The sequence below is a fragment of the Myotis davidii genome, unplaced genomic scaffold (genome assembly GCF_000327345.1).
Source record: "Myotis davidii unplaced genomic scaffold, ASM32734v1 scaffold143, whole genome shotgun sequence".
Lineage (NCBI taxonomy): Eukaryota > Metazoa > Chordata > Mammalia > Chiroptera > Vespertilionidae > Myotis > Myotis davidii.
The window spans coordinates 7486525-7511113 of record NW_006294876.1 but is presented as its reverse complement, the minus strand read 5'-3'; the positions used below and the strand labels follow the sequence as shown (position 1 = coordinate 7511113).

At 38.6% G+C, this 24589-nt stretch overlaps 1 protein-coding gene across 1 annotated transcript in view; it reads right to left on the bottom strand.

The window, feature by feature from the left end:
• Nucleotides 1-24589, bottom strand: part of HCN1 (hyperpolarization activated cyclic nucleotide gated potassium channel 1) — a gene marked incomplete at its 3' end in the record, with an annotated part of 290284 nt that overhangs the window by 242597 nt on the left and 23098 nt on the right. Inside the window, exon 2 of the mRNA XM_006769486.1 lies at nucleotides 11493-11916. Coding sequence (XP_006769549.1) covers nucleotides 11493-11916 — 424 coding nt within the window. The remainder of the gene's footprint in view (nucleotides 1-11492; nucleotides 11917-24589) is intronic.

Here is a 24589-nt window from a genome sequence, read left to right as displayed (position 1 = left end):
AGTCCGAAAATTGAAGGACATTTGAGATGAGCTTCTGGTGGAAAGATTTTCCTTTTTTGAGGGAAATCTACCAACATATGATTCTTCAAGGAATCCTAGGAAATTCTCAGGGATATGGCCACAGCTATCATGTTAAAGGTCACTAGAAGCAGGAAGCCCAAGGAAAATGAGTGCTGAGTGCCAAATGTGAAGAAAATTCAAGCATCTTGAGTGGAGGTGGTACAGAATAACCGATTCGCTGTTGGTACTCATGTCACTAACTGCAGCTCAGTTGCTTGCTCTCTGATAGGAGCTGTCTGCTCAGTAACCGTGATAATGCATTTTCTGGTTCAGAGTCTCATGCAAGAGCATCCAAACTACACGCAGAGTGAGAGAGCAAGAGAGACAAAAATCTAGGTCCCTTTTTGCTAAATTCTCTCACTAGTTATAGAGTATGTAATATTGTGTATGAAATTTAAATATACTTGTTCTTCTTCCTAATAAACTTTCAACATTTAAGAATCATTCATTAATTTTGATGATTGGAAAGAAAGGAAAAGTTTCCAGATTCCAACACAAGGAAGTCATTTTAGAATCTCAAAGTATCAATATTATTTTGAATGAAACTGATTTTTGTTTGTAAAACTCAGCAAAGTTCACATTATAGGAAAGCATGGCATTAAATAGCCCTTTCTGTTTCACTCTCTAATGATAGGATGGGAAATATCTGGCTCAGACACCACTCTCTGTCCTGCTCCACGAGCCGACTTTATGAACTGACAGTGGAGCTGTTTCCAACTGAGCGGACATGTCATCAGAGAATCATGCTGGAAATCTTCTATTCAAGGATTTCCAAACTAGAGGAACCTATGTGATTGTTGATTTCCTTTCTAACTCCTCCACTAGATTAGAAAATCCCTTTTAGCTGTATTTATTAATTATTAATCTTTGTAGTCCTACATGTAGGACAGTGATCAGAATCTAGCAGGTGGCAATTCATATGTATTAAATACTATATTGGAAGATAATATAAATATATGAAATTTGCAAATGAGAAGTCAGGAAAATATTTAACTACATAGTCTCTTATTTTTATTTATAATCTATAATAATAAAAGCATAATATGCAAATCGACCAAACAGTAGAATGACCGTCCGGACGATCTTCCAGACGACCACGCTATGACACGCACTGGAGCCAGGCCAGCCAAGGTGGGTGTGATGCAATTGGTGTGTGGCAGGGTGCCATTGCCCCATGATCGCCCCACAGAAAGGGGCCCAGGCCACGCTCTGTGTTTTGATCAATAGGGGGTCTCCGTGATTGATCGCCCCAAAGAGGGAGGCCCAGGCCATCCGCCAGCGATGGTATGGGGGGTGTGCGGGCCGGCCAGGGATAGCCCTGCAGAGGGAGGCCGAGGCCAGCCAAGCGATTGCACCCCACTCCTTTTGGCCACAGATAGAAGTGACTGATGGCAGGGGATGGGGGGGGCAGTGCCATACAGATGGCAATCAATGGCAGCGGCGGGGGCAGGGTCAGCTGCCCGCAGCCGGGGGAAGGAAAGCCCCAATAGGCCCTGATCATTGGCAAGGCCTAGGGACCCTACCTGAGGGGTCCCGGATTGCAAGAGGGCCCAAGCCGTGTTAAGGGACAACTGTCCCCCCGCCCCCCCGCACAAGTTTTATGCACCGGGCTTCTAGTAGTCTATAATTACATATGCAATGCTACTGATATATAGAATTGTATGTTTAAGAAATGTGCTACTAACTAGAATTATTTCAAAAACAGCATTTTGCTAACTTTCATCTGGAGCCATATAGTGAACTAATTTCAAGACACTGGAGATTCTTAGAACATCTGAAATAACAATTCAACTAACAGGAAAGGGGAAGGGGTGATTTAGTTGATAAAATTCCCAGCAACAACACTTTGAAACACTGAAACATTCATCCTCGACATTAGGCAAATATTGGTGACTTGGCAGAAGGGAAGGGAAAGTCTCCAGCAAAACTGAAATATTTTTTTTTATCATTTGCTGGTGTCCTGTATCTTCTCTGCAGCCCAGCTGAACTTCTCATATCCTGGTGGGACCCCTCTCTGATACGAATGCACCTCTCACTCAAGTTGGGACGCCCGTATTCATTTATCTACCTCGTTTGCACAGAGACTTCCTCTCAGCTATTTGAGAATTACTTTCACTGCCTGTCAAGCAATAGCCTACTAAGATGCTATCTCTGTAATGGCTTAGACTATATTTGAAGTTCCTATCAGATACTTTTGAATCGGAGAAAGCCATAGAACATATGAGAATCATTCCCCCATGGTGTTGTTAATGTCACAATTCCCAAGAAATGAGCCTGAGAGCAGAAATCTCATCAGTCACTTAGGACTTTAGAGTCCAGTACGCGTCCTGGGCCTTGTAAGTCAGGAAAGCGCACACATATACTTCTTTTGGAATCCATCCAGCCATGCTCTCATATCATTCTAAAGTCAATAATTTATGGGAGCCTTCAATATCTTAAGTCAACAAGGTTTTCAATAACTCTTCCCTAATAAATGTACTAGCAATTGTTGGTAATTATAGTCATGATAAAGTTATTTTGCTTTTATGACAAACATTAGCTGAGGGGGATGAGGGCGGTAACCCTCCACCAGATTAGGACTGTCTACGGCCCTTCTCTTCAGTGTCATGGAGACAAGCACGTTCTCACAGAGCAGAACTGCTTCTCACTGAACTGCAACCTCCACAGCATTAGTGATTCTCCAAACAGGACTGTTAGAGCCTCGTAGGTAGTTACCGCTCCGGGATTCTAAACTTCAAAGCTCTCATTGCTACCTTTTACTCTCCAGTCTGACCCAGGATATGGAGGAAGAGGAGGATTTTATTCTTTCAGAACTTCTCTGGAAAAAAATCAGGAAAATAATTTGACCATCTAATTACCGCTTACATTAATATGCTTCTCTAGACTTTTAATTTTAGAGTTTACTAAGCACTATAAATGAATGTTCTTTTTGATTTTTAAAGCAACCATATAATCCAAGTAAAAGCCATCATCCACATTTTTAAAATGAGAGAAAAGTGTCCACAGAAGGTATTTCTGACTTTCACTCCAATTTAGCCTAATTTCCTTTATTTTATATGTTCACCCAACTCATCTCCACAACAGTAAGAACAAAAGGGGCAGCATGCTAAGATAATCAGCATCATTGCAAACATGCCCACTGATGACCAATCTTTATAGGAAACCACTCCTGACAAATGAGATTATCATAGAAGAGCTGCTATTGGCTTACTTCACAACTGCTTTAAATTGCATGGAACCCTGGGACTAGTTTCCAGAATCCTTCCTCAAAGTCTACTTTCACTTTAAGATGTAATGAGAAAAAAGATTTTGACTCTCTTAAAAAAAATGGCCTAAATGGCAGACTTAACTCAAAATAGCCACCAGAATTATATAACCAACCAAATGTATTTCCTTTTCACACTTAAGACAGGAGTCCTCTCATAAGAAATCTAAAGTGCAGACATCAGCAAGACAAAAAGAGAAGTCAAAGTAGGTCTTTCTCTGTGATTACTCAGTGCAAATGAAGGATCCACTTTGATTTATTCTTTGTATTTTCATAACAATTACAATGTTTTATAAAACACTTTCTGTGACAACTTCTGATATATTTCAATGACTATGCTTTGCCCAATGAAATATGAATCAACTACTACTTTTGACATAATGCAAGCCTAATTTTGCTTCCCAAAGTATTTCAAATAAATAAAACCTACTTTTGACTTGTATCTAACTAAAATGAAAGACTGATTTGTTAGAAACTGACAAAATAAGCACAAATTCCCCCCCTCCCCCGCCCCCCGCCCAATGATTAGGTAAGTAGACTCAACAGTTACTTCAGAGATGTAATTAACATCACCTCGTTGTTTCTAACAACAAAATATTCTTGGGCACCACGGTACCACTTTCAGGAATGTCATGTCTCATCACACCTGTCTTGTTTGTAGGTGGTATACAAGGCCAACCAAGTGACCAGTTCAACGGAGATCATTCCCCACAGATTAAAGTAACACATGCTTATTATGAAACATTCTGACAGTTGAACCAGAATTAGGGTTTAAACCAGAATCACATCACAAATTGTGTGTCCAATATTGATGAACCAATGACATTCCCAATTTGTACACCAGTAGCACATAGATGAGTCCACAATGGCAGTAGTCATAATATATGTTGTATCTGCAAACTCAATGAAGGGGAAATCTGAGACATTTACCCAGACACTTCAGTTAAGTGTAAGGCTGAATGCATTTTGTCCTAAATGTTGCCCGATTCATTTGTTGCTTCAATTCCTCATGTGGCATATTTCGTGTAGAAAAAAAATACAAACTAGCATTTATAATACTTCCAATATTTCCTGAGAGGAAAGAGAACATAATGAGCTTGAGGAGCTCAACAGCTATCTTTCTAGAGATATCATCACCATGAATATTGGAGGCATGGGGTTACATCGTTTTGAAACTTGGGATGCAAGTCTGGGGTTTTCAATATAGAGCCATGGAAGTGTAAAAAACATGCATAACTGGACCATCACAAAGCATTAAGAAAGTCTAATATTTTAATCTGGAAACAGTAACATGAATGTTTTACATTTGATCTGATTACTTTGGCATTAAAGTGAGATATCCATGTGAAAAGCATTGGGCTTATACAGATCTGCCTCAGGGCACTGACCAAGAACATTCATAAAATTATGTATCTTACTTCTAACACATACATACCCACACCCACACATTATTTATCAATATTATCAATTTCTCCTTAATTGTCTTGACCTAACATTTAATATTCAAATAGATCTCATCACATTGTACCTTACAACATCAGGGTATCTGATAACACCTTAGAAAGCACACATATTACTGAAAACAATCCTCTAGAATAAAAATGACTCTTTGCTGAAGGAACTTAACAAACTGCGTTCCATCTGAGAAGAAATCATAGATATAATAATTTTTACCTATGTGACCATCTGTAGTCATCTATTTTATCTAGACATTGATAGCCAAGCAATTAGGAGATTATGAAGGAGTATAAATGAATAATTTCAAAAAAGACAGTGCTGGCATCTTAGAATACTAAAGTAACATAACCAATAAAGGACATCTAGTGGTCTTTAGCAGAATCAATATTAGCCTGCCAATAATATTTACACACACACACACACACACACATCATAATGATAGTTTCAGTACGTGGGCTAATCAGAAAGATGATATCAGGATCTTATATTTCTGCACAAAGGCACACATCAACTTAAGTATTTCAAATAATTTCCATGTATCTCATTTAACTCACACTTCACAACTGTTCTATTAAGTTTTAGTCATGAATCACTCACTTTGAATACTTCCACCCAGATTAAATAGAAAATATAAGGCACAATTTTAATAAACACACATAAACACTAAGTTCTAGTATATGATCCAATTCACACCACCATGTTTTGGTGGTTAGAAATACAAATCTCAAATATAATTGTATCGCAATAATATAATTATATTAATATCATATTAATAATGTCAAATATAATTGATATTTAAATTATAAAGCTGACAAAATAAACTTAGCATATGTCCTGTTCATGTTTCATTTTATACAAACACTGCAAGGCCAAGAATACATGGCAGAGATATCTAGAAAAGTATCGTGCTTGACACTAGCTATATATAAAAAACACAAGTGAGTGATAACTCTATCCTGACTTATCCTGAGCTCCATCCCCAGTGGTCTCCAACCTTCTCATTCTGCTGCATTCTCAATGTACCAGTAAATCCCCTGCCTGCACTGCCTCAAGGACACCTTACTGAGTAAGGCTACCATCAGCAAAAATTCCTGTCTGCACCTCCCAATGCACCACCTTACTGCCTAGGTTCTGGAGGCTGGGAACTGCTGGGCTAGGCTGCCTTGCTGGAATGTGCTCTTCTGCTCTCATTTTGCCAAGCTAGGTAATCCAGATTCCAGCTTTGAAATTCGTTCAAGTATGTCTGAAGCTCTCTTCTTGTGCAAAGAAAGCTCTGTTGATTCTCTCCAAGTATATATATTCTTTTATGTGTGTGTATATATATATATATATTATATATAATTGATTTCAGAGAGGAAGGGAGAGGGAGAGAGAGAGATAGAAGCATCAATGATGAAAGACAATTATTGATTGGCTGCCTCCTGCACGTCCCCCACTGGGGCTCAAGCCCGCAACCCTGGCACATGTCCTGCCCTGGAACCATGACGTCCTAGTTCATGGATCGACACTCAACCACTGGGCCACACCAGCCAGCCTCACTCCCTTCTTTCTGCCACCGTTTACCACACCATCTGTGATTATGTCTGTTTCTCCTAGAAAGCTGGGGAGTGCTTTGTATTCTCATGTGCAGTATCTGCGAACAGAAGCTACTTAGTCCATGCTTGGGAGCGAAGAATGGCTATTCCCTTGCAATTACTTAGTGGATTTAGTGCATGGAAGACGGCTAGTGGACAGGCAGGCTCTGATAACCCACTGTGTTTAGAACTCGGTATCTGTGTACAAGCAGATGCAATGGCAAAAGCTGACACCGACTCTTCCCCATAGACATTTATGTCCATCAACAGGAAAGGAACATGCATCTCAGCAAGCAGCAGCAGCCGAGCAATCAGCAGAACAAATGCAAGCAGAACCAGTAGAACTGCTCTCAGTAGAGGGACTGACCATGTAAAATGTTTTCTGGAAATAAGTTTAAGTCTACTTTTTACGGGAGCAATGGAAAAAGAAAGGCTTTCTAAATCTGAGGTGTGGCACATGCAAAATTACAGAAAGAACCGTTCTCTGCAAGAAGCACTGTAAACAAAAGAAACACAATAACACAAAAATCAGAAAGGAGTCCTTGGGTGCAAATAGGAAGTGACACGGTTGAGACAGGGACAGGTTGGCTGAGGAGCCTTGAAGGCACAGCAAAGAAACGCAGATTTGATGTGATAGGCAACAGGGAAGTTCTCTCCACCCTCACAGAGGGCAGCATTGGAGAAACAAAGGTGCTTGCTCATGGCAAGCGTTGGGATGCTTAAAAAATGAAAGTAGTTAACAGTATGTGTTGTGTAATTGTAGACAGGCAATTCACAGCAAGAGTTCGTTTCTAATACCAACCAAAGAAAATGTTAAAATTAACCAAAAACCGAAACTGCAATCTGAATTAGCTCCCCGTGGAATAAATTTTCTGATTAACGCTCGGCTGTGAAACATCATCTGTTTATCAATTTGTCTCTCAGCCGACATAAAAATCTAATATCGATTGCTTGCAGAGAATTGTGATGTCCTAGACACATTACTCATCCGAAATTGCTATAGACATATACCAAGATGGAAACCACAAGCCCTCCTACTTGCCGGAGAATGGATTTAGTTCATTGTGATGGGTCTAAAAATTTATAAAAGGAAGGTTGAGGGAATAGTAAATGAGGAATAAAAGAGCAAATATTATAGATATGTGTTCCAAAGGCTTAGTTATGATACAAGCATCATGCGTGTCCCACACTATTTTGTTCATTGCCCGTGGCATTAAATCCTAAAAATAGATAAACTCTACAGAATAGTATTTTTCTTTTCAATTGCTATTCCCAATACCTAATAATGTCAAAGATCATCCAACTTTGATAAAAAAACAAAACAAAATACAACCCAATGGGCCGGGCAGCATTCAAGGATCCTAGGACCCTTCACCTTCACTAACTGAATAATCTCCCAGTTACTAAGCTCTTAATCTCCCTTTATCTCTTCAGTGGCTTTTGAGGGCTAACAATTGTTAATATTCCATTTAATTTCCAAGGATTTCCTCACCATATGTCTCCTTCAGTAGGATCACAGAGAATGGGTCACCCTTGTGGTAGGTTACAGTAGAGCATTCTGCCATGGGTCACTGACTTTACTTGAAATAGAATAATAAAAACAATGCTGAATGAAAGAAATGAATTTTAAAAAGCCAAACTACAAGAAAGATTCACCTCAGTTTTCTAGAGATGAGAGAAAGAGGCATTTTCTGGCCTAATTTATTGAAATAATCGTTCCAGATTTTTACCTCACCTGACGATATACATGCAGTTTCAGGAAACTTTACACTGAAAATATCACACTGAGAGAGCTCTATTTTTGCATCTTAAAGCCACTGATCTTATAATTGTCTTATGTAAACGTCCCTCCTGACTTCTTAACACCACGTGTTTCACAAATCTGTTGACCAAATCAGCTTTTTCCTTGTACAGTAGCCACAACATTCAACTTTAGTTATGATAGTAACATAAGGACTAAGTTTCTCTATTTCATTCACAATTTCTCTAATTTATCTGGCTTTGGTGCTTCTTGTTGTTTTTCAGATTAACTAATTCAGACCGGAAAACACACACACACACACACACACACACACACACACACACACACACACCATGTATCATTGAAGACCAAAGCAGTTCCCTATAGAAGGCAGCTGCGTTCCTTGGAAATGATTCAGTTAGAATGAGAGCAGTTTCCAGACTTCACACATTACTTCCCCAAATTTGCTATATTTAGCACCAGCCAGCTTGGTACTAAAACACCCAGAATTCAAAGACATGTGGGTGAGCTCACATCTTCCTGCGTGGTCTTATTCTAAACCCTCCCAGGGCAACGGCTGCCAAACTATTTGTTGTATTTCTACTTGTAAACACATCCTTGTGGCATTTATCAAAGTCAGGTAGAGATGTGCCAGCCTGGAACCATGTAAGATCCTTTGTGATTTTGGTTTGAATCATGTAGGTGGTGAGGTCATGAATTCATATTACATTTTGGATCAATTATGACTGTCTCTTCCCTGTTTAACAGGATTACTAAGAGACATTAAATATCCATGATGTGTGTGATATCATAGGAAGGTATCATATAATCAAGGAAACATCCTTCACTTAAACGAGCTTACGGTTCATTTATTATCAAGGTCATTTATTTATATGAAAGAACCTGCCAACTCGCAGCCCTGGTTGGGGTGTGTTTGGTTACCAAATGCCTGTAAGTGCATATTAAATTGCATTTCTCAGTCACGGTGGCTGTGAGCCTGACTCATACATAGTGTGGCGTCTATAAAACCCCATCACGGTACACACATCCAGGTGCCTGTGACCGCTGCCAGGCGCCAGAGGACATCCCTTTGAGGGAGTGTCCTCTCTGCCACGTGGCCTGCCATTTCATCTGATAGGCCACCATCTGTTCCTTCTGACGCTGTTCTCTAGGGTAAATGGGTTAAAACTACAAGACTCGGAAAAGCAGTCGCACTGCCCACTGCATTTTTGACTGACTGAATATTTGTCTCAGAGACTCTTCATTACACAGGCTAGCCATTAATATTGTTTTGTGAAACCATGTTTTAAGAGGTAAATATTCATCTACATTTTTTAGTGTTTTTTTAAAAATATATTTGTATTGGTTTCAGAAAGGAAAGAAGAGAGAGAGATAGAAACATCAATGATGATAGAGAATCATTGATAGACTGCTCCCTGCACACCCCCTACCAATCCAGCCTGCTACCCTGGCATGTGCCCTGACCAGGAATTGAACCATGACCTCCTGGTTCATAGGTCAACGCTTAACCACTGAGCCACACCAGTTGGGCTAGTCATCTACAATTTGTATTCAATACATAAAATCATTGGATATTAAGGTATTTGACATTAAAAGAGTACACATAGGTTACAGCAAGAAGCTATAGGTTTGGGGGGTTAAGAGCATTGCTTCTGGAGTTGAACTGCCAAGGTTAGAATCCCAGCCCCGCCTGTTACCATGAATCTGCGCAAGCTACCAGCGTCATTGGGAAGATTTACTAGTAAAGAATCAAATATATTACCTGACATATAATAATTCCTCAATAACCATTAGCTGTTATCCATAATCATCTTGGTCTGATATCAATTTCAAATTGGTATAATGAAGTTTGAGAACCAAACAATTACTGCATTTCAGATAGAATGTACTATCTAGACACAGATGAATCCAACCTCTCAAATGTGCTTCTCTGGATTTTAAATATAACCCATATCCATATTTTAGGAACCATCCGTTCTCAGCCTTTTCAGCAATGTCTCACACAGTGTGCATGATCACATGGCATTTCCTGAAATCCTAGGAACTGAAACGCCATTGACAAGCACGCACAGAACATGGCTGTGGCCCCAAAGAAAGCAGAGCTGGTGCTCACAGAAGTTCCATTTTCCGACTCATTTACACCTAAATTCCAAAACACAATTCATCCTAAAAATGCTAAAATTAATTGCTGCTATGAGTAAAGTGACAATCCATAGCAAGTCTATTGTTTTCTTGGGTGCAGATTTAGACACTCTCAAAGCATTTTCAATCTTCAGTAAAACTCAGGTGATGATTTACAAAGGTAGACTTAGAAGGAAAAGAAAGTTAAGATGTTTAATAAACAGACTCTGGAAGTAGGGACATGAACTCCTTTGTGTGGGATGGAACAATTCACTCAGATCTTAGAAACTCCCTGCTAAGCCCTCTTTGGTCCATAGACTGCCTGGGAACAAAGCTGCCCCTAGTCAGCAAAATACTGGCCAAATTGACTGCACTTACCCACTGTGTTATTTGAGTTTTTTATGTATTAATTTCCCTCCTGGGTATGCTGTCTTTCAGTATTATGAAATGAACTAATAGGGAGAAACTAGCATAAATAATTACATGCAAAGTATCACAAAGAGCAGGGGTCCTCAAACTACAGCCCGTGGGCCACATGCAAACACAAATATTGTATTTGTTCCCGTTTTGTTTTTTTACTTCAAAATAAGGTATGTGCAGTGTGCATAGGAATTTGTTCAAAGTTTTTTTTTTAAAACTATAGTCTGGCCCTCCAACGGTCTGAGGGACAGTGAACTGGCCCCGTTTAAAAAGTTTGAGGACCCCTGACAAAGAGCAACATTAAAATACTGAAATCACTCTTTACATATGTAATTTGGAAAAACCCCCAAAATCTGTTTTCTTCAAACACAAATTCTCTGAAATTTCAATATTAGAGGAAACATATACCAGATTATCTCATAGAGCTAATGATAAAACTAGATTAGCAAATGGACCCTCCACATCTTTGTCAAATATCGTCCTTGATGTATTCATATCAGATAAAAAAAAAAAAAGAGCCATTCATGAGAAAGGAAGGGTTGCATTGGTTTGAATAAAAATTGTTTTGCTTAAAGTGCAATTGTTAGGAAAAAACTAAATTGATATAAAACAATAGTTTTAAAATCACGAATTTCTTTTCAGTTCATTCAAATCTAATATTTGACCATATCTTTTGAAGATACACATATATCACTTACGTACCAAAAAATAAATAAAAAATTTCTCCTTGAATTTCATAAACCTCATATATAGACCAGTTGTACATTTTAAAACAGCCATCATTAACAATATGGTCATATAGTGACTTTAAAAAGTAAAATAGATGACTTACCTCTTCCCACTGATGTATGTATCTAATTAATCTTGAAAGTCGTAATAAACGCAAGAGACTGAGAATTTTTGTAAACCTCACGATGCGAAGTGCCCTGGCCGTCTTGTAAACTTCTGAATCCATTCCCTTTTCTACAATGAGGAAGATATAATCCACTGGGATTGATGAGATGAAGTCCACCACAAACCAGCTTTTTAAGTAATTCATCTTGATCACTTTAGGGTCCAGGATAATTTCCGAGCTGTCTTCATTGACAGTCCCAGTCCTAAAATTCATGATCAGGTCCAAGAGGAAAACTGTATCTGAGGCCACGTTGAAAATAATCCACGGTGTTGTTGTTTGTTCTGTGAAGAACGTGATTCCAACGGGTATGATGACCAGATTGCCAACCATCATTATAAGCATTATTAAATCCCAATAAAACCTACAACGAATAAAACAATCAGATCTTAAGATGCAGGCAGCAACCAGACCATTCTCTCCCCCCCAAAAAAAAAGTTATTACTGATTTGTGGTTAATAAATGAGTGAGAGAACAAAGTGTTGGCTTTAGAAATAAGGTAACTAACTCCTTCCATGGCAACAAATTTAAATCTAAGTAAAATTAACATATTCCTAAAGTAAGGTATTGTGATTAAAGAATTTCAAAAATTATTTGATATCAAGTGTTATAGAAATAAATTAAAAAACACCCATAACCCCATTTATCTGGTAAAGACCCCCAAAAAAAAACACCCTCCCTATAAACGAGGGAGAAATATAAAACCAGAAGACTCAACTTAAAAAATGCTTTTGGTAAGATTCTTTGAAGGTGTTTTGATGTACGTTATATACCAAATCACCAATCATAGATTAGAATAAACAAGGTGTGCTAAAAATACCAGTACTTCAAATTTATCCCTAGGAGATTAGGTCAAATATAAATTCTAGAATCGTCCCTAGCTTCACAGTAGTCCAAATATGTATGCTTTATTCTTCTTTAGTTTGAAAGAGGAAAACTAACATTTTTCTGAGGCTAAAAATAATTGAAGAGACTCTACTCTAGATTTAAAACTAGAATCTATGTTTACTAACTACCTTTTGAAATATTCTTATCTCACCTTTCATTAAAATTGGGAGAAAACCAGGAACTTTCAGGTTATTCCAGGTTAATCTATTGTAACTAAATTCTTCAGAGATGATTATGTAATTTTCGTTTGTATTCTTGCAATGAGCCACTTTTGATAAGGCATACATTTACATAAATCTATCAAGTTTCTACCATACCCAATTATGAATGGCTCCTGGAATAAAAATAGTAATATAAGAAAGAACTATAAAAAGCACTCTCTCCCCTTTATCTCCACACGCCCCCCAAGATCAGGTCAAAGGTAAATGTTTGTCATTTTAAAGATTTTACCAGTCTTTCCATTAAAACGTATCTATACATTTAGGGACAAGCATACTAATAGCCATGTCAATCATGCATCATACACTGCCATTTTCAATGCCACCTTTTCTTTCTTTCTTTCTTTTTCCTTCCCCAGTGGAAATATGCAAAATGTGCCCCTTAATATACTAAGGGCAAACGAGAAGTAGTGTAATAGCCATTTCACAAGGAAGTGATGTCACTGAGCTCTAGTGTGAAATCGAGTGTGCACTGAGGACTCCCACCTTGTGGCTACTCTTAGTCTCTTCTGTGGGCTCCTGTCCCTGGCCTCCCCAGAAGGCTGCTGCTCCCCTGTGTGTCAGGCATAGTGGGCCTTTTACCTTCTACTCCACACAGACTTTTCGGGCAATACCATACACCCATCCATGTCTTCTATGGTTCACCTGTAACTGATGACTCCAGAAGCTTTATCTCTATCCACTGCTGCCTTTAAGCCTCATGACCAGCAGCCTATTGAACCTACCCCCTTGCCTATCTCACACTCTGGTTAAACAGCACCCCCAGGCCCCGATTCAACATCTCACCTCCCACATATACTCCTCATGCCCCCTTCTGTCAAGGAAAAGAACAACTCTATACCTGATTTACAAGTCAGAAAGCTTAGAGCCATCCTAGATCATTCCCGGACCTGAATCTCCTCAATCTCATGCACAGTCTCTGTGGCTGATTGGTTTTAATACCTAAACATAAGGTGGATTCATCCATTTGCCCTTTATCATTCCCACTGCAACTGTCTGCAACCAGAAATTCTTACCAGCATTCGAATTTGAAGACAAGTTACTTAAATTCTCTAATTAAATTGTCTCTTCTGTAAAATGAAGATTATTATAGAACCAAATGTGTAGAGATTTATAAATAAAATAAAATAATATATACAAATTACAGATCCTAGCATATAACAAACTGTAGACACAATGCTGGTGGCTTACTCACTATTAGTTTACCTTTCCTTTCTAAAATAATTGAATTTTGGGGGGGAGTAACCAGAAGCCCATTGAAAAATACTCCCTTTTATATGCATGTTTGTTTTTTTGTCATTAAGATAGAAGCTATTTTGAAGGAAAAATAATATTCTATCCATCTTAGTCAATAGAGGTGAAAGGATAAAGTGCCACCCAATGTTTATAATTGCAATAATGTTTATCACATCATAGCTTTTTAGTACCAGGATTTAATATTTGTCTGAAGCCATTAGCTATATTGACATCATCACGAAGGTCCATTGATCCTTATCATTTCCTCTTAAAGTATCATTGACTCTATTTCATAGATATAAACACAGGTCTCAAAATAGACTTTGCATAATATAACTCTTCAGTTAACATACATTCATTCATTCTCTGATAGCCAAGAAAAATACAGAAATGTGATGTAACTTCTGTTTTTGAAACAATGCATATGTCCCTGAAAACTGACCTCATGAGTTCCTCTTGCCTACCTGCCCACAGGTTTCTCTTCTTAGCTCTTAGCTCTAAAAATGTCCCTTTGGACACTCAGGCTCTCCCTTTTCCTCATCTCTCAATTTCTGTCTTACATGTTTTATTCCAGAATTGTCTTTCCTATATATTCCCTCTTCTCATCCCCACTGTTAATATTTCAAGAGTCTCCTGTCTATGGCATCAGATCCATTCTATTCACCTTTCCAGAGCAACCTATCTAACAAGTAATTTGCCAGGTCAAAAGCCATAAATGACTCTCAATTAAATAGAAACAAGTTGCCCTGGTTTTCAAGGAAATAAAGACTCCTACTCCCTTCCCAGACTCTGCTTTAACACTTTATGGGAAGTACCTCATATGTCAAGCAAGAAAGGCCCCGCCAGGCGCACCTGGGTCCATGGACAGGAGATAGAGTTCCTTCCATTTCTCTTATTAGCATCACCTCTCCTTCAGGTCCCATTCTGGTGAGAGTTTCCTCATTTTTTGTTTGTTTTCACAAACTCAAGAGCAACATATATTTTCAGTATGCTTCTGATATTATTACTTCTTTTGGTACTATTTTTGTTTCTTCCGTCATCACTGGATTTAAATTTATTATAGTTCAAAATTGTATCTTGTCTTCTATTTAATTTCTGTAGTAATATGGACATTATCTAGATTAGCCAATGCTAAGTAGATAAATTAATTGGATTTTTAGCAGAAAGCTACACTTCAGTGGGGATAAAGAAATGCTTTTTAACAAGACAAAGAGCCTTTAATGCAGTAAATACTTTCTTAATTTATATTTTATAAAACACTGAATTTTTATTCATTGAGCGTTCTTATGACATGGACTACATTACAATAGATTAAATCAGAAAGCAGATTATGAACATGTTCTTAGATTAGACAGCCTGAAAACAAAACAGTTTGGGATTTGCCAGTTGGTTTGATATGTTACAGAACAGAACCCCTCTCCTTTTCATGCTGCTCTACAGAGACAGGATTCATTTGTAAAAGATCTTAGTTGGATCTTGAAGGCAGACTAGAGTTCAAATTCTAGTTCTACTAGCTGCCAGTTTGGGACAAGAAAGGTAACAGCAATGAACTTCAATTTTCTTCTACTACTTTCTTTGTAGGAGGACTGCAAGCACTGATGTATGTAAAGTATAGAACCTGTTAGAAAGTTTCTTGATAATTACAGTAAAGTAATAACTAAGTAATCATTTTTACCTTCTACTGAAAGGAGATACACAAAATAAAATATTACAATTATAATTAACATACCATTGACAACTATGATTTTAATTATTAATAAAGTAATGTTGATAGACAAATTATTCTTATGTTCAGAATCTATTTCCCCCCTCTAAGATTTTAGAAGGGAAAAAGTGGCATTATAAAGATTAGTTCCTGATATTAAACGGTGGAGAATTCAAATTTAGTCATGCTTCCTTCTTTCTACCCACTTGTACCCCTGGTAAATAAAGACAACCCCCCATTCTGTAGTAACAAGAACTCCCCACTGTCCCCGGGGTTCCATGCCCTCTGATGACACCTGCTCCAGGTAAAAAACCTGAGGTCAGACATTTCTAATCCAAAGCCTTAAAGAGATTTAAACAATCTCCATATCCCGCTACTGGGATTTAAAATTTTCTAAATATTTAGTGGAAGGTTCTATTCTCCCCTCTGTCTGATGAAATAAATATTTGTCATTAAGTAGACTTGTGGCTAAACCCCAGAAATGTAGCAGATTTATATGTGGCAATTATTTTAGCTATGATTGAAGTCAAATGGAGAGTCAAATCTGTCCCATTACTATGGGACAGATTTGACTCTCCATTTGACTTAAGACTCCCTCTGAAAAATTACATTTTTAGATATCAAACACAAATTGGGCATATGCTTGGTAAGCTACTTATTTATCAATATAAAGGAGTAAGTGTCTAACTGCCTTTGCTTTTTTAAACACACAGTCCTTGTAACTAAGTTTTAAATTTTATTTAAAATATTATTTAAAACGAATTCAATTTTCAGAAGTCCAATAATAGCCCAATTATTAAACACATGTCTTGAGAAATGACATAAAGCGACTTCTTTTAAATGCTATGTCCTCATCCTAGTGCCATCAGTGGCAATTCACCTAAGACTCAGCAGCCAATCCCTGAACTTGGATCTGATGGGTTCTCAGACACTCTTCACCACCTTGTAAACCTCACTATTTACACACAGAATACTCACACTGGGTCGACACATGCCTGCCCTAAGCTATGCAAGGAGCATTTCTTAGGTCTGTGATTTGGTCTATTGCCTTGATGTCTCTCAAGGATAAATTCATTGTCACGGATGGGTAGGGGGTAAAGATATCAGAAAACTCAGATCATTCACATATAGACAACTGGAAGGGAAAATATGTTAGCTTTCCTAATACAGTGAAACCTTGCTAACATCCCCATTGTAGGAAAGTTTAGTCTAACTTATGGATAAAACAAAGTTAAACCATAACTGAAGACACTGAGATGATTTCCAATAAACTTAACCATTTTCCAAATGAGAACATGAGATGGGTGAGAGCCACACTATGCTATAGCTCATCTTATTCATTAAAATGAGTGATGGGATAGAAACATAATCCATATGAGGGTCTGAAGAGCTGGACCAAGCCCTCTTCCCCTGTAACTGCTCTTTTTCATTGTGTGCTAATCTCCCCACTGCCAATATGAATGGTTTATATTGGTTCATAGACCCTTGTCTGTGGTGTTTCACAATTCTGTTTACTCCTCCTACCAGAAACCCTCCCAAATCTTTGGTTTCTATGATTCTGCATTTTCGTCACTCCTCACTTATATTTATATACCAGAAGAAATTTATTTTCCTCAACCTTTACCTAAGTCCTATTTTTCCTACATTAAAGTAGGCATCCCATGACCATCTCACCCAAGTTCTCATCCCTCTATTCACGCTCTCCTTTAGCCACATCAATCCTTTTAGGCTGAACAAAAATGTTAATGTAAATGGTTATCAGGTCTCTCCCTGGCCTTGACCTCTGAGATGGAGTCATGCATTTCTCGCTACACCCTGTACTGTTAGTGGCCTCTGGAGGTCCCAGTGGAATAGCTGTCTCCACAGGCTAAAACCCAAACCAGTTTTACCTTATGACCTCAAACTAATTCTCCTGGTATTTTTATTTCTGTTTATGATAGCGTGTCTGCTTTTCTCCTTTCAGCCAGCCACTGGGCATACGACTTAAAAATGATTCCTGACTCCCCTGAGGGCCCAGCCCTGCATTCAACCAGTCTCATATTCCTTCCGATACAGCAGCTTTCATATTCAGCTTTTCATGTTCGTTCCATTGCCATCATTCTCCAAGAAGTTTTTATGATATCATTATTCTGCTTACTAATGTTCCTGTTTCTACCTGCCCCAGTAAATTACTTCCTATTTATAGCCACCGGACTTCCTATTGCTTGCAAAATGAAGTGTAATCACTCAAAATCCTCTACGGCCGGCTTGTCCCAATTCTTTACCTTGAAGCTCATCATTTTGTGCGTACACGGTCCTCAGCTATCATACAAAAGGACTGTTTTTCAGATGCCTCATCTTTGCCATTGCCCAACAGATGTCTGGGGTTTACTTCTCTTAAAACCCAAACTCAACCTCCACGTTTACTAACATTACTTCAATAGTCAAGTACAATGCCAGGCGCCTCCCACCACCCTCTTATAACCCATTCCCAGTCCTGTTGGAGTTCATCTCCTCCCCGCTCCAAACTCGAGTCTCAATTTCTCTATGTGATTTCAAGCACTGCAGACACCTACTAGTGAAGACCATAATTTAGTGCAATAGGAATCAATTAATGAAGAATGTCTGTAAATACTGCTTTTGTGCTTCTTCCTAGCCAAATCGTATGCCAATCTTCTTTATATTTAAATCACCTAGCAAATAATATGCATACTGCCAATTCCCCAATGATAAAATTTTAAATTAATGCATTTTTATTAATGAAGATGTACTACAATATTAGAAGATATATATATATATAATTTGTTCTTTTGGGTGGTTTTGAAATTAAAGAAGTACAAGCCTCCTTATTTCTCCTTGCTGGTAGAATTATGCTGCATACTTTTAAACTTCTAATTTTCTTGCTTTAGACAACAGAATGATGTCATTCAAGGACATCTTCATTATGTCATTCAAATTCACTTTGAATGAAGGACACAACTTTCATTCCATTGAATCAAAACATCTGTTTACCCCTAAATGTCATGCACAAAACATATTTCCATAAGTCTACAGCTTTCATCAACGATGCAGAATGAAGAGAAACTCCCTGAGGACCGAATCGGTCTGTGCTGCAGGATTCTATCTTTGTGACAACAGAGATTTTTCATAAAAATCCTGAACTTACAAAAGGAAAGTAGAAAATGTATAAAATAGCTCCTACTGGTTAAATTTACTTAAAAATTGGACTTTAAAAGTTTAATCTAAAATTGCTCTTTGGCTTCTCAGTATTTGTATTTGATTTGTCACTGAGTGATTTTCAAAAATTTAAGTCTCTACTTGGGAGTCTCAGAACTTTATTCGTTAAAGCAGCAATTTTCAACTGGTATGCCACAAGAATTTATAAAACGTGCAATAGCTGACAATTGAGTCGGAGGTACTGACCTCTTTTCCCAAATGAAAAAATGACAATAGCCAATATGGTAGCCATATGGTGTGAATGAAACAAAAGTACACCTATTTTTGTCAGATTTGCAAAAAATATATACTTTTGGTGTGCCACAGAATTTTAGCAGTGAATGCATGTATGCGCGAGATGAAAAAGTTTGAAAATTGCTGCCTTAAAGAGAAGCAAATATATTGTCAGTGGTCATGTCAACCAAAATGCATTTCAGACCATTCATTCTAGGGCAAAAATCAGAGATAGAAACATCAATGATGAGAGAGAATCATAGATCGTCTGCCTCCTGAACGTCCCCCACTGGGGATCAAGCCCACAACCTAGGCACGTGCCCTTGACCAGAATTGAACCTGGGACCCTTCAGTCCGCAGGCTGACGCTCTACCCACTGAGCCAAACCAGCCAGGGCGTTCATGTCCATTTTTAAACTGTTTCCAAGGACAGACTGAAGGAAACCTGACATTAGTAATCTTAATGATAAACAGTCTCATGACACAGACACTGAAGGCACCATTATCTTGAAGCTCAGTTAAAGGCTATCCATTGCTATGGGCTTTATATTTGCTGATTACTTTCATCCAACCACTGCGAGTTTGGAAAGAAGGAAGATGACAGAATTCCTCCCTGTCTAAATACATAACTAAATTACGGCTTATTCCAGTTTGAAGATTTCTTCTTCAGAATGATTCTTCCCTTGTTACTACCATAACCTTTCCCCAACATGGCTTGTTTTCCATGTGTTTCTTGTTACTCTGCAGATTCCAACAAACCCATTGCCTCTTAGTTCACCCTCAATCTGTCAATGCCACATGGTTCATTTGCACTATTACTCTAGTTTGAGGGTGTGATGGCAGATCCAGAATCAATTCCCAAGCATATTGTTGTGCCCTGCAAATATCTACATTTTAAGGGCGTTTTGGAATGTGGCAATGATCTTGATTTCTGTATATAATAATTTACCTCACTGGATATTGAAAAGGATGGCAGCCTCAGGGCAATAAAGCATAAGTAACACTTATTAGATAGTAGGCACTGTGTAAACACTGTCTCATTTAATACTCAAAACAAGCAAAGAGGTAGGCAGCATTATCTAAATTTAACAAGAGGAAACTGAAAGCCATCCAGCTAAGGACCGTTTTAAAATTCATGCAGGTAGAAAAAAACCCATGACCAGCTTGCACACTCATACCCCTTCCACCATATTCAATGCCTGAATAAATGACTCAAGGATTTAAAATAACATTAAAGAAAAAAAATTTTTTTTAAAGTAGGGCAGCATAACCACACTTTCACCAGTCATGATTCATCACCCTTGAAATGAAAACGAAATTGTTTTCACAATGGAAAGTTCGAGTCCTAAAGGGGACTAGACAATGATGCTCTAGGTAGGATTCAATGGCTGGTCTTTGGGTTATGTGCTTTTCAATATGAGAAACATTGAAGGTCTACCTACATTTCCAGAGAATCAATGTGACAGTTCACCTGTTCCAAAACCCATGTGTTACCAAGCATCTTCTAAATAAAGAAGCTATGGGATTGTCTATTAAAAAGAGGATTTCTGAATTCTTTCTGCTTTGGCTGCAAAGATATCTCACTAGTGTTTAAACAAAAATTAATCCTGATGCTCTAAAGGCATAAAGCACTTATAAAGTAAGAGTGAAATTTTGTACCAAGTATTTTTTTCAAAATTGTTACATTATAAACATTCCAATAAATGTATATCAGCTATCTTCTACATATCAGGTATGGTTCTACACAATCTAAGAAATTCAAACAAATTATATACCAACTAGAGGCCCAGTGCATGAAATTCATGCATTGGGGGGTGTCCCTCAGCCCAGCCTGCCCCTCTCCAACTTGGGACCCCTCAAGGGATGCCTAACTGCCCGTTTAAATGGGCAGTCGGACATCCCTTTCACAATCCAGGACTGCTGGCTTCCAACCGCTCGCTTTCCTGCCTGCTTGATTGCCCCTAGCCACTTCTGCCTGCCAGCCTGATCACCCCCTAACCACTCCCCTGTCAGCCTGATCAACACCTAACTGCCCTCTCCTGCTGGCCTGGTTGCCCCTAACTGCTCCCCTGCAGGCCTGGTCACCCCCAACTGTCCTCCCCTGCTAGCCCGGTCACCCTTAATTGCCCTCCCTTGCCAGCCTGGTAGCCCCTGTCCTCCCCTGAAGGCCTGGTCGCCCCCAACTGCCCTCCCCTGCTGGCCCGGTCACATCTAACTTCCCTCCCTTGCTATCCCAATTGCCCCTAACTGTCCTGCCCTGCAGGTCTGGGTCTCCCCCAGCTGCCATCCTCTGCCAGCCCAGTCACCCCTAACTGCCCTCCCCTGCAGGCCTGATCCCTCCTAACTGCCCTCCCCTGCTTGCCTGATTGCCCACAACTGCCCTCCCCTGCTTGCCATCTTGTGTCCACATGGGCGCAGCCATGTCTGACTACATGAGGGCGGCCATCTTGTGTGTTGGAGTGATGGTCAATTTGCATATTACCTCTTTATTATATGGGATTATATAGGATTCTTCCCTCATGAACTTCCAACTTAATAGGAAAGTGAAGACTTTTACTTAAAATAGAGAAGGACAAAATTTAAGACATATTCATAAATAGTAAACTATCCATAATCTGAGTTTCCAAAGGAGAAAAATAATCAGTCCTTTGTTTAAAAAAGTACTATGATCAAGGAAATTCAGAGATGATTTGCTGGGAGTACTTGAGCTTGCATTCTATTTAGGCACAAACATGAATTTATCAGCAAATAAATGCTGCCGCCTGGGCTTGTCATACAAAGAAAGTTAGATACCGCCCAGTCCTCAAGAAAACAAGGTCTAGGAAAGACAAACAGTAATGTCTTCTAAAAGACTTTAAGTCCTATGACAAATGATGGAAAGATCACTCCCAGGGCACACAAAGAAGTGATGGAGTCTTCCTTGGGGGAAGGATGGAAGAGATGGGCAGGGCTTCACAGAGCCACTGAGATGCTATTTAACCTACACACTACAGTAGCTTGTTTTGGTGGACATAGACCACCATAAACATTCACTGAGCACTAAGTCAGGATTTCACTAGATACCCACCAGGATTGCCACTAGGAATACCAAGAGAAAGACCCTTACTATAGAGAGAAAAGGGGTGAAATGCCATGAAAATTAAAAGGTATGGTATGTTTACCTTTTTAATTAATACTTTAGCTGTTATCATATTAAACAAATCCATGGCTATGTAAAGTGTTTTCTCTACATATAGTTTAAAACAGTATTTTCCCCCCAAAAAATGAAGGATGGTGATCACAGATATCCAAGAATGAGATAAAATAGAATCTCAATTAAAAGGTGTTAAGTTCTGCTTATTTTTATAAATTTTATATGATACCATGTTATTTTCTTCAAAATATTTTTTAAATAGTTAATATCTACCTACTTATTTCAACAGTAGGCTTTTGAAGCTAAATATTATTCATCTCCATGAATTTTAGGTTGTACATGGATGGAGAAATAGGAATACCATTTCCGTTTCCATTTGGTTTATATTTTTTTTCTAAAACAATAATACTTAAACATGTTATTCCATACTTGAATTCCACTGAAGTTTTTCCCCACTGGCAGCTATATATTATCTGTGGAGCAGAATGGGTTATGTGTCAAGGAAGAAAATACTTCTAACAGAAGCACATATTCCCATATGTAATAAGTATCAAGGATGTGTGAGCAAAGTAACATTTGCTATGGGATATTTAAGAATTGAGGACCATGTTTCTTTAGTTGTCTGGGCAATTCACACAAACTCTGGAGCATATTTTAAGCAGAACAGCCAGTCCTATGAGTAATTTTCAATCACCTACAAAGAGTTGAATGAATACGCACTTCAATTTACTTCAGTTCCCACCAAGAATTCATGTGTATGTTTCCGCATAACTGTAATGCCTTTTCTCCCTCCCTCTTTTTTCTGTGACATTTATTAAACTTTTTTTTTTCTTCAACAGAAATATATCCACAATAGGATTCTGCTCAGGAGATAACTGAATCCCACTCATAGGTGGAAGTTGTGCCTGCTTTTTATGTACCCCAGTGACCTGCAGGAAATGATTAAACTGATTAAAATTTACTCGATTCTGTAAGAAGGTCTTGTGATGTATGCATTTCAGTACATTTTTTAAAGACATAACTCCTGCCTTCAAAAAAAGTAACAGGTTGTGTGTTTAGTTTCTTCAACAGCTACAAAAGCAAATAACAAAAACAAAAAACCTGTGGAGAAATAAAATATCACACTTTTCTTGGTACCAGACAGATAATGGGGGGTGGGAGTGGGGAAGGACTCAAGAACTGACCTTATATATTTGTCAAATACAGCAATTCTTGAAATAATTATTTTGTTGTATCTTTGAGATTACTAACTCAAAAGTCATTATTTCAAAACCCATATGGTATTATATAATAACATAAAACATGAAAAGAAATATCAAACTCTAGAATACGATTATGAAAATTAAATCATGCCAAAACTGTTGGCAACTTAAAATTGATGTAAATGTCTAAATTCATATTCCTACCCAATCTCTCTGACCTTTCCTCACACTAATCCTCAACCTGGTCATGGAGCTTTAGACTCTAACCCATCATGGCCCCTGCACACATCCTTTCCTTCACTTCATCTGCACAACTGTTCCCTGAGACCATGGGGAGTACATTTCACCCATTCTCCTCGTCTTCACCTTCTCCATCTTCAAGTGGACAAGCAACAACCCTGGCACATGGCCCAGGGTCTCAAATTCATGGTCACTCCCCTTTTCCCTCAGAACATTTGTGGTACATGGACCTTTGAGTGTATCAAGCCTAATCCAGGTGCAAGCAGTGGCATCTTTAAAGTGTCTTTCTGGGTGGGACTAAGGAGGGTAGGGAAAATTGGTGGAAGATGATTTGGAAGATGAATGTAGAAAGATTTCAAGTAAAACTATTTTGTTATCCAGCACTCTGCTTTTGCTTGGCGTTTTAATTTTTGGTCAATAAAAAGCATCAACATGTGCTAAAGTCACTTACTCACACTGCATACAAGATTGCAGAACACATTTGGGTGGGCATAACTCTCACAAGCCATGCCTTGGTATTTTATGAAGGGCAATGACCATGTCTTGTTCTACTGCATTAAAATAAATACACACACACACACACACCTGCAACAGCACCATACACATCATAAGCCCTAGAGAAGTGTCCAGAGACTGAATGAAGAAATGAGCTCTAGATGAGACTGGTGCCCAGTTATACTCCCTAAGTACTTTGGCTTTTCCCTAAGGACCTTGGCTTTTCCGTCATGAGTGCAGGCACACACATGCGCACACTTACACATGCTTTGTTTGTTGTTGTTTTAATACATTTTTATTGATATCAGAGAGGGAGAGATAGAAACATCAATGATGAGAGAGAATCATTGATTGCCTGACTCCTGCATACCCCCTACTGGGGACCAAGTAGGGCATATGCCCTGATCAGGAATTGAACCAGTGACTTCTTGGATTCTGGTCGGTGCTCAACTACTGAACTACACTGGCTGGGCTGGGCAACATATGAATTTG